General features: G+C 38.3%; 1 protein-coding gene across 2 annotated transcripts; it reads left to right on the top strand.

Annotated features, from left to right (window-relative positions):
* The first annotated feature begins 247 nt into the window (after nt 1-247).
* Nucleotides 248-8677, top strand: LOC149223098 (very-long-chain 3-oxoacyl-CoA reductase 1-like). 2 transcript variants are annotated; one of them, XM_089385762.1, is made up of 4 exons: nt 248-867; nt 1457-2190; nt 3101-3170; nt 8168-8677. In XM_089385762.1, the coding sequence occupies exons 2-4, from the start codon at nt 1541-1543 to the stop codon at nt 8420-8422; spliced, it is 975 nt and encodes a 324-aa protein (XP_089241888.1). In that variant the 5' UTR covers nt 248-867; nt 1457-1540; the 3' UTR covers nt 8423-8677. The 2 variants fall into 2 exon arrangements, with proteins under 2 accessions (XP_089241888.1, XP_089241887.1); XM_089385761.1 differs by having other exon boundaries at nt 249-867; nt 1492-2190.
* Nucleotides 8678-11171: the final 2494 nt, after the last annotated feature.

Raw genomic sequence — 11171 nt, forward strand, 5'->3', positions numbered from 1 at the left:
GAAATATTGAAAATAAAACCAAACTTGAGGTAATTTTAATGAAAAAATAATCCATCCAAGTGTGAAAGTGTACTATAGTTATAGCCCATGAATTAAGATATGGAAAATCCTTCCCTTTCTTTCCCTTTTTATGCTTGTTTTTGTTTTTACATTCGTGATGTGCCCTAAGTGTGAAAGTGTACTATAGTTATAGCCCATGAATTAAGATAGGGAAAACCCTTCCCTTTCTTTCCCTTTTTATGCTTGTTTTTGTTTTTACATTCGTGATGTGCCCTAGATCAGAAATGATTATTTCGCATTTAACTAAATCCTCTCGTCGGATGGACGATTTTCCTATACAATTTATGAATCCGAGTAGGCAATTTACAGGCATCATCAATGAATTGAAGGGAGTGTTGGAACTCCATTCAATATAGGTATTATTGTTTACCTACTTCTGGCTACTTCCCCAGTATCCCGTCGTCGATGGACAGCTGAAATGGAAGCCAAACAAGGAATCGCCAACCATCGTCCATACCAACAAAAGTCTTTCAGTGGTTTACTCTAATATGATTTCATTAAAATCCACCAACCTGCTACCTATCTTTATTGAGTTTAACTCCTCCTTTCTGGCTCTTCAATTTGCGGGTTTTTACAGGTTGTCAAATATCTAATTCGAGTAGCAGGGCAGTTAGAAGATAAGCCATATTAATTCGTCATGTTAAACTGGCACTACACTTTAAATACTCAAAGGTCATCTCTCTTTCCTTTGCCCGTTTTCCATCAAAGGGGATGAAGGATTAGCTTCGTATGCCGTCGTTGAATACAAGCTTTTCAATTCTGTTGGATCTCTTCGACCCGAGAGCCCGAGCTCTAAGATTTCGCAAGGTACGAGTTTCATGTGTATTGGGCTTCAGTAGTTTGCGCTAGATTCCAGGACTAAAATCTAAAAACTCTTGCTTTTCAACAATGGGCACGTAAACTAGCTGAGTTCACTCTTTTTCCTTGAAGTAGAGATGCGAAGCTGTAGCGGGTATTCATTTTGGTTTCAGATTTCAATTTCGAAGTTTAAAACTAGTTCATTGCTCCTTGCTCTGTTCCGAGTTTTGACTAAAAGCCATGAGATCAGTATGTTCTTTATCACAATATTTTGTTTCAAGAGCCTGAATCTCTCTATCTGTCCGGCCTTTGCTCTTTTGCCCCATTTTTGTAATCTGGGTCTCTGAATCTGCCCTCCCACTTTTCTTCTTATTGTTAAACCATAGGAATCGGGTTCGCGTATTAGCTTTCAGGCTGTAATGGATTTGTGTATTACCTCTTATTCCCTGTTGGGCTTTTGAATCCGAATAAGATGCAAAGTAGTACCCTGAAAATATTGTGATTTTCTAAACTAAGCACAGTCGCCCAGATTTCAGGCTATAGTGTTAGCTTTACTCATCTTTAATTAATTACCTGTTTTGTTTCTTTGCTTTTCAAGGTGGTTATGGTGTTTGTTGGATGTGTGTCTCTCAGGGATCCTCAGATTCAGCGCATAACGTAGAGTGAGGGGATTGGTATTATTATGGAAACATCAAATCCGTTGTTATTGTTCCTGAACCAAGCAGGGCCAGAGAGGATGATTCTCCTCTTTGTCGGAGCCCTTGGTCTACTTACCATTCTCAACACTTCGAGTGGATTCCTAAAATGGATTTGGGTGACCTTTCTTCGACCTGGGAAGAATCTCAGCAAGTATGGTTCATGGGCAATAGTGACAGGCCCCACGGATGGGATTGGAAGGTCATTTGCCATTCAGTTAGCTCGTCGCAAGATCAATTTGGTCTTGGTTGGAAGAAGTCCTTCCAAGCTCAAAGACCTTGCAGATGAATTACAGGCCAAATACAAAACCCAAGTCAAAACTATTGTGGTGGATTTCACTGGAGATCTTATAGAAGGCATGAACAGAGTAGAGGAGGCCATTAATGACTTGGATGTTGGAATTCTGATAAACAATGTTGGGATGTCCTACCCGTATGCCAGGTTCTTTCATGAAGTTGATTCTCAGCTTCTCAAAAACCTCATAGCAGTGAATATAGAGGGTACTACTAGAATGGTCCACACTGTGCTCCCTGGAATGTTGAAAAGGAAGAAGGGTGCCATCGTGAACATTGGCTCTGGCGCTGCTACAGTTATTCCTTCTGATCCTCTCTACACTGTCTATGCTGCCACCAAAGCGTAAGGATCTTTGGTTCTTTTTCCATGTGGTTGTGTGTTTTTGATGTTGATTTTCTTTCAGGAGTTCTTCTTGTATGGAATAATATTGGATAGAAAGATTTTATTTTGCATCACGTTGGGAATGTTGTTGATTGGATAGGTTTTGCTGGTTTGTCTAGAAAGGTCCAGTTGCCAAGTTCTTTTGTGAATTATATTGGGAATCGAACTGCAATGCTTGTTATCTTTGGGGTTGAAATGTTAATTATAATGGCAATTGAAGTGTAATGCTTGTTATCTTTGGGGTTGAAATGTTAATTATAATGGCAATTGAAGTGTAATGCTTGTTATTTTTGGTGTTGAATATATAGTGTGTTACTGGGTTCCAAATGTGGTTGGAAAATATGCACGGTTGGGTTCTTAATTGGAATGTGGGCTATTGAATTCAGTTTCTTTTTGTGGCCTGCATTTGAAGCTAAGACTAATCTGTGATAGCGTTTATGTTAGGTTTGTTACATGGAAGAATGTCAAATTTTAAGGCATTCTTAAGATGGGGTGTGTTTTGGGTATGATCTATGTTTTAGATCTGCAGTTGGATTCCTCCTGGATTTATGCTTCACGTATAAGGTGTTTAAGTCTAAAATCGGGAGAAATATATTGCAAACAAATGAAGCTACGAAATTTTTTAATTACAGAGAGATGGATATTTTTCCTTTCTAAGGCAGGGAAAATTTGAGTGGTTAATGCCATGGTCTTTTATGGGATTAAACTGAAAGGGTTGTTTTAATATATTGGGATTCTTTGTTGTTCAAATATTTAAAAGGATCGTTAAGGAAGGTTTGTATGTTGGTAAGATTGGGATTCTAAGCTGAATTCGTAAGGCTGTTGCTGAGATTTGATACATGAATCAAAATTTTCATATATTTGTTAACAGGTATGTGGACCAGTTTTCAAGGTCACTTTATGTGGAATACAAGCACAGTGGAGTTGATGTGCAGTGCCAGGTATGTCATCATTTGTTTCTGAAGTAATGTCATTTAAATCTTTTAGCATCTTTAATTTCTTCATCCAAACATGAAAAAAAGAAATGCTAGAAAGTGTGATGTCGATGTGGTAATTTAATTCTCACTAGATGGTGCTCTATTCTTAGTTGCCAGCAAGCTTGATGGCAATATATTCTTAATGGCACTGGTATGATTTATTATCACTTGGTTGGGAGTCAGAAGTTTGTATTGGATTGAGGCTGCTCAAATAATTTCTCAAATAATTCCAGAAATTAGAATGGATCACTTATTTTCATGACATGGTCTCCAGGAATATCAGAAATTATTTTTCCAGTACATTGGAGTGTTCCCTTTTCTTATAAAATAACTGTGCCAATATAGGGAATTGGCATGATGACCATGGTTGGTATTGCCAATCCTAGTGTTTCAACACCATTGTAGGTCAGTTTCCTTTCCTTTAGAAGGTTACTTTGTTAGAATTGACATACTGATGCAATCATGTAAGCACAGGGTATCCTATACTGCACTAGCGATTGCTATTTCATTGTCATAATGACAATACACAAATCTGCTAATTGTTCTTAGAATGTACTCTAAGGTACATCTTGTTAAAATGATTAAGATTACTATAACTGCTTCTCTGCATGTAGAGATGTTTTTCGTTCTGCAATAGGACTTATCATACCTAATGGATGAGCTCAGAAAATGTCTTAGAACTATTTGACACAACTTGAGTGGAACTGTTGGGCCAGGATTTCCCAAATTAGACGAGATAATGGTGCCTTTCTAAGATGAGACCTTTATTATACAACTGCGATGCATATGTTCAAGAAGGGACTGATGCCATTGGTACTCTTAAAAGTAAAAAACTCTACTGTTACTTTAAACTCATTCCCTGATATAGTTGGGTCAGCAAGTTTGCCACTTCCAGAGTATGGTAATGCTTGGCCTTATACACTGTGCATTCTAGTTGTTGCCGAAGTAGTCCATCCACTATCATTCTTAGTGTCAGTAGTTACTGGCTATTGCATCCCTTCTCTTTTGCATCCAATTGTCCTTGGTTAACATTGATTGCGCTTGCTATGCCATGGCTGTGAATAAGCCTGGAAGAATGACTTGTGATTCAATTTCAACCATTTTCAAATTGATAACTATCTCACTGTTTCACTGTGTTCTGTATTTGGCACTATCTGGTTTCTCTCATATAGGTTGTGGACAATGTGAACTGCTTTTATAGCTATGTCTGTCCAACTGTGTTTTCTTGATTAAAATTTATCACATCTACTCCCATCATGTATGTCTTTTTTCCGTGCTTTTTGTGGAGCTGTGGTTGTCCCGAGCAAGTATAACTGCTGTTGTGGTGGTCTGAATATGTGGTTTGAGTTATCAAATATTATCCAACTGTGCTTTCTTGATATGGTCAACCATATCTAGTCCTGTCATGTATGTCTTTCTTCCATGCTTTTTCTGGCAGCTGTTGCTGTCCTGAGCGAGTAGAACTGCTGCTGTGGTGGTATGAATCTTTTGTAAATTGTTTCCATTATTTCCCCGTGTTTAAAATAACCCCTGCAAGAGAGTAATTTTGTTCTAAATAGTTCCATCTCTATTCACAGCAATTGCTTATGATTGCAAGGTGACCAATACAGGGGGTTTTGTGAGTTTGTGTGTTAAATGTGACTGCACAGCACTTGGCTAAGGTATAGCAGACCCAGTCCCTACTTTTAGAACTGGGGCACAATTTCCACATGGCATGGAAGAATCGTATTTATCCACAAGCTGCTTTGGTTTCCCTTGCCATACTGAGTCTTAAGTATTGAGGGTTTATGCACACTTGCTTATAGACATACTTACAGAGTGCGAGCAACTTTCAAGAATGGAATGCAGAATTAGGAATTTATCATATCAAATTTAATTATATAACATAAAAGAAATCCAAGAAGAGACATAACACTCCTCTTAAGCTAAACAGAACATGTAGAATGATTGCCAAGGGAGCAGTCACTACTCAACTGCAAGCATTTCTGCTAGAATGCACCCTGAGCTTGGGTTGTGAGATGGCAAGAGGCTATGGCTGAGCTATCTGAATTCTGCATGCTTACTCACAAATTCATTCAAAGCTAGGCTACTTGGGAGCAGGAGTGGGGAGCGACATTTTCAAAAGCTTTTGGGTTGGGAGCAATTTTTATATAATATATATTTTTATATATTTTGATGCATATATGTCAACAAAAGCATGTAGAATGATGAATTAGTGATAAAAAACATAAAAACATGGATTAAACCATATAACATCATTCATCTAGTAGTTATAATCTTCATCAATCACAGGTCCACAAATTACAAGTTCTCATTTATATAGCATGTGAGGATGGATTGGATATAACCAAAATAGCATAGGGTGCAATCCATCTCTGAACCGAAAATGCATCAAAAAACAGGATCTAGATGGCTCTAGTATCCAAAAAAATCATGCTACAACAAATACCTGCATATCATCAAAATCATTGCCTATCTTGGGATCCTTGTCATTAATATCAGCCTCTTAGCATTGACATAACATAGAAACAACGTAGCATGTCAAGTCAAGATTTTGTTTGAGTGATGGGTACATTTTTAGTAGGGTCATGATAGAGGAGTTCTACAACCAATGTCACTAACATCAAGGTACATAGAGGGCTTGGTGCTCTTGATTAAATACGAGTTCCATACTTTTGTACATGACAAATCCAATGGAAACATTGCAATCCCCCCAATCCTGAAAACCTGAAAAACTGATAAGTCTGCTGGATTTTGAGTGAGATTTAAATTCCTACTTTCTTCGTATGAAATGCAATGAACCACTCTCAAACATCCTGAGTCATGTCATGGTAATGTTAAAAATTTAAGTAAACTTCTCCTTTAAGAATTTAACATTACCATGAATTGCATATCAATACTAGGGCCTTAGGCTTGAATATTAGGCTGCCCCACTAAAAATTCTTGTTTCCAATCTTCAATAGCTCTCTCTATTGCTCCCAAGTTGGCAGGGAGTGCAAATTTCCTTGCTCCAAAGGTTATGTACACGGCTCAATACCAAAATAGGGAAGAAAGCAAACAAAACAGCTGGAACCTCTGCAAGCCCATTTGCTGGACAAGGTGAAAACAATAACAGCCCAAGACCTCAGAAGAAAGAAATACTGCAGCAGTTAGCTGGACAGCCTTTCTAGTACCACATAGTACAAGATCTCTTGTGAGTCTAATCCTTGAAGTAAGGATCCAATATTTGCTAGAACTATCACGATCAAGGACGTGCCATGAAATGACTTCACAGCCATTATCTGACTCAATCCATCTCTGCTATCCTCTTACAGGAACACAAATTTTGAACAATAACAGCTGAAGGCCTTACAAGAAAAGAACTATTGCAGCAGTTAGCCAGACAGCCTTGTTAGCTCCAACTAGTACAAGACCTAATCCTTGCTAGAACTAACAAAATCAAGGATGTACAATTAAACTACTTCACTGCTATTATCTGCCTCAATCCACCATTGTGAACGGTGCAATCCCCTTACAAGAGCAGGAATTTTCTTCTTATACTGCAATCACCCTCGATAGTTCTCTTTCACAATGGAGATCCAAATGTTTGAATCTGGTACGGGAATTCATCCTCAAGTAGTAAGTTCTCCCTTGTCACCCTTTAGCTAGCATGATCTCCTTGTGAGAATAATCTTGCCAAAAAGAAGTTGAGCATCTAAGTAATAACTAAAGAACTCCTCCAAAGTTTCAAGAAGATGTATACATAGTAGGAGGGTGGTAGGCAAGCATTCAAGTGCATGGGAGTGAGGTGTATTCCTTGAGCCTCGAGGCATTTGTTTCTCTAGCTACTTTTTGCAATTGAAAGGATAGTAAGTTTAGTGGGAGCCACTCGTCGTATCATAGCTCTCCCTCCAGCTCACTCTCAAAGCAACTATATTCCATATTTTTATGTTATTTTATCTTTGTTTTAGATTTTATATCATGGTTACATCATTCTTGTACTTCAGCATTTAGACCCCATCAACTTAAGAAAAGGAAAAATGTCCCTAGGTGAACTAACATGTTCACTAGTGGAGCCTTGGCCTTTATCTCCCACTTGGCAACTTTTACATGGTCAAATGACTTAGTATGCACAATATTTACAACATAAGATTCCTTTTTGTAAGTTTCACAAGACTTAGGCACCTAAACACCATACTCACACCATCATCCATGTACCATAATGGAACAGCAAAATGGGGGTCTCCCACTTGGCAACTTTTACATGGTCAAATGACTTCGTATGCACAATATTTACGACATCAGGTACCTTTTTGTGAGTTTCACAAGACTTAGGCACCTAAACACCATACAAACACCATGATCCATGTACCATAAAGGAACAGCAAAATGGGGTTGTTACATCTCTATTTCCCGATTGTTTATGATATATTGGGCTGAAATATATTGGCAATTGTTATTGTTTTATTATTCATTAATTCTGGGCATGTGAGTGGTTGCCAGGGTGCGAAGGCACACACAACAAGTGGTAAAAAGGAATCATTTGGTGACCTATCCTTGAAATATGGTTCTTGTAATGTGCAAGAATCCTGTTACTGTGTTACACTGTTAGACTAAGGATTAATATGGTGTCTAGTAGACATGCGTGGCATGTTGTTATCAGTAACCCAACCAGAAGTAGACAGATCGAAGCATAGAGGTTATTTCTTAGGCTACATAGTCTGAGAAATCAACCAGCATCATGCTGGGCTGGGCGAACCAATGTTGTTTTCTTTTTACTTGTCAGGTCGTTTTGTTTGCTCATCACTGTTTTAAAGTTTCCTCATGGTGAAACGTTCAAGTGAGATTGTTCTAGCGGTATATCTATTTTCCCTGTTTTACATTTGTAAATTTTTGCAGATTGATCCCTTAAGAGATAAAGAGAATATTATGCAGCTAATAGATGCTGAGACATTCAAATATTGGCTGTGTTTGTGCAACAGGTTCCCTTGTATGTAGCTACTAAAATGGCCTCCATCAAGAAAGCTTCTTTACTTGTACCTTCTGCTGATACTTATGCACGTGCTGCCTTAAGGTGGGTTGGTTATGAGCCAAGATGCACCCCTTACTGGCTGCATTCCATCATATGGTGGTTGGCAAATGCACTGCCTGAACCTTTTGTGGATGCATATCGGTTAAAGTTCTCTCTTGGTATTCGCAAGAGGGGCCAGTTGAAGGATTCTAGGAAGAAAGAATGAGGAATAAGTTCTTTGCTGTGTCAGTAACTTTCAGTTGGTATTGTTTACAAGCTTTAATTCTCCAAGTAGTGTGAGCAACAAGTTCAGATGAATCCACATTAAGACCTTTCCATGTTACGCCTCTGCTATTTCCGTTTCAGTTATTAGTTATGATAGACTTCTCTGGTGCAACCGGTCTATTACGGTTACCTTCTTTCTGTACATGGAAAAATAAATTTCAAAACATTTAAAGAGTTAGTTATTGGTTTTGCGTTCTGTTTGTCAGTTCATTTTAATCTGGATTTTTTGTGTGCCTCTAAATCCCTAAGATTGTGTTATCAATTTCCTTTCATATTTATTATTTTCCAAAAGTTATCAGATACTCAAGAACTTTCAGGTCAATTTGTACCAGTACCCTAAAAAGAGAGGCTCTTCCCTCCATGAAACTTCTGTTGGAAGTGATATTTAATTTGGATTGTAGTTTTTACCTGAAAGGCATCGTGACTGCAAAATATAAAGGGTGATATAATATTATCTGCTTGCAAAAGCATAGATCAATTTGTTGCAACTTTAAAGTCGGTACTGTGTTTATTTATTGACATGAGGTCTGTACTGTGGATGGTGCTATCATCTTATTTATCCTTGGCATTTGTGGATGGTGCTATTGTAGCCAAGTCTTTCTTGATTACCTAATTTGTAGTGACAACCACATTCTTACTTTGAATGTAAGGCTTCACTCCAAAGATACGTGACTACACTTATTGGGAATTGCTACTTGTTTGTAGATTGTTGTGCACCTAGTTTTTGTTAAATATTAGACCTTAAGTACATGAACTTTTTATGTGTATGTTCATAATTTCTCTAATATTGCTATATTATTATATGGTGCAGTCCAATTGTTCTACATTTTTGTTTTTTCGTTATAATCCAGTGATACAATTTTTGATGAGATTGTAATTTTTTGTTGTTTAAATTGCATTTTGAATGCATCAATCAGTTCAACACCCTATAAAGTCTGTGGGGTATTCAAATTGTCTAGACTCCATGCTAATTTTAGATAGCAATGGTATGTTCTATGCTTGCAACAATTACTTCAATGTCCTTTAGTTAGCCCAATGGAAATTTCCAATAGCAATCACATTAATCATCACATTGACAGTGACTGTAGATAGAACATGAACAATAAAAGCAGAAGACAAGCCACGACAAGAGACCACTAGAATTTGGCAAATGCTAGGGAAAAACCCCAAGACGGGAAAACGCATTGATCAATGTTTCTTATTATTATATCAAATGTTCACCAGAGAGAAAGAGTACAATAATACAGAGTCAAAGTCAAAATTGAATTGCCAAATCACTGTCCAAAACAACGCTGTCAAATTTGCAATTCTGTCCTCAGTCAACAGTAGTCAAATCAGCCCTAACCAAAAAGCCAGCAACAGTCAAAATGTTGTCAGACTTCCCCAAAACAACTCGGTCAAAGGAGAGGAACTCGACCTCTCTTGTTGGTCAAAGTCAGCCCAAAATAGTCAACAAATCTGCAGTCAAATTTGGTCAACCTGAAGTCAACTTTGCGATCAAACAAGCTTGTGGTCAACGCAGGTCAAAGTGTCCAGATCACCTCAGTTTTTCTACCAATAAATGTGGCCTACTGAGACAGATATTCTCCCAAAAAATTGAAGTCAAAAACTGCCTCGAAATTCAAAGTCAACATTGGTCAGACCTTGGTCAAACTACACAAAAACTTCAGATTTTTCGGCTTTGTAATTTTTGTCCTTTTCTACTACATGTGAAAAAAATCTGCTGCCCAATATTTGTACGAACCAATCAAATGAGGAGAGAGAAGGACGTGTGAGTTGATGAGGTGCCAAATGAGGTTTGAGGTCATCCTTATTTATACAAGTTGTTGAGGGTCAAAAGACATGTTTGTTGGGCTTCATGAACCTACATGATGATGTGGCCGACTTTGACAATTTGCATGTGTGGGCTTCACTTCAAAAACATATTTTTCTTTGTCCAAATTGAGTGATCTTTAGGTCGATTTTGGTCCTCTCGAAAATAGAAATTCAATGCAATAATTATCTCTTTCAAATGAGCTGTCCAAAGTGGAATTTGGCCCTAGTTGCCAATTTTAACACTCCCTTTCAACTAGGGAGAATTCCACCTGCCAATATCTGACCATTGATCATCATGCTATCTTGTCATTATGTACCATATTTGCATCTCATCTCAACTCCGCTGGACACTGATATAGATAATGAAGAAGAATTGATCGAGAGCGAGTCACAAAACTTTACCACGCTCCATTGACAAAAGTCAATCCACATAACCAGGGGTAGAACCCCAATCGGACTTGATCCCAGATCAAGTTGTTGAACACCATGCATCCTATAGACATAGGGAGTACGTCAATACACGATGTGTCCGTCTGTAGTGCTATGGTGTCTATCCACTTTTCCCAACTCTTTGGCCAGTGCTATGGTGCCTATCTACTTTTCCCAACTCTTTGGCCAGATGAGAGGTACTTCCCAAGGGTCTTGGACTACATGGATAGGATGTATGTTGGGGCTTTTGCAGGAGAAGGTGAACCACTCACCCTGCTCATATGCCATAGGAGAAGGTGAACCACTCATCCTATGCATATAGGGGAAGGTGAACCACTCACCCTATGCTCTCATATATCATCATGGGGTATTACAGGGAAAGGCGAACCACTCACCCTGTGCACAACGTATCTATAGGGGAAGGTGAACCACTCACTCTATGGTCA

The sequence above is a fragment of the Pinus tabuliformis genome, chromosome Q (genome assembly GCF_031772625.1).
Source record: "Pinus tabuliformis cultivar Carrire ecotype Pingquan chromosome Q, CPIR1, whole genome shotgun sequence".
Classification (NCBI taxonomy): Eukaryota; Viridiplantae; Streptophyta; class Pinopsida; order Pinales; family Pinaceae; genus Pinus; species Pinus tabuliformis.

Bases quoted from the DNA above. Each gene is read 5' to 3' on its own strand.
- LOC149223098 (XM_089385762.1), top strand. From the start codon at position 1,541: ATGGAAACATCAAATCCGTTGTTATTGTTCCTGAACCAAGCAGGGCCA. The intron at 2,191-3,100 runs GTAAGGATCTTT...ATTTGTTAACAG, and splicing joins GTCTATGCTGCCACCAAAGC to GTATGTGGACCAGTTTTCAA. The intron at 3,171-8,167 runs GTATGTCATCAT...TTTGTGCAACAG, and splicing joins GAGTTGATGTGCAGTGCCAG to GTTCCCTTGTATGTAGCTAC.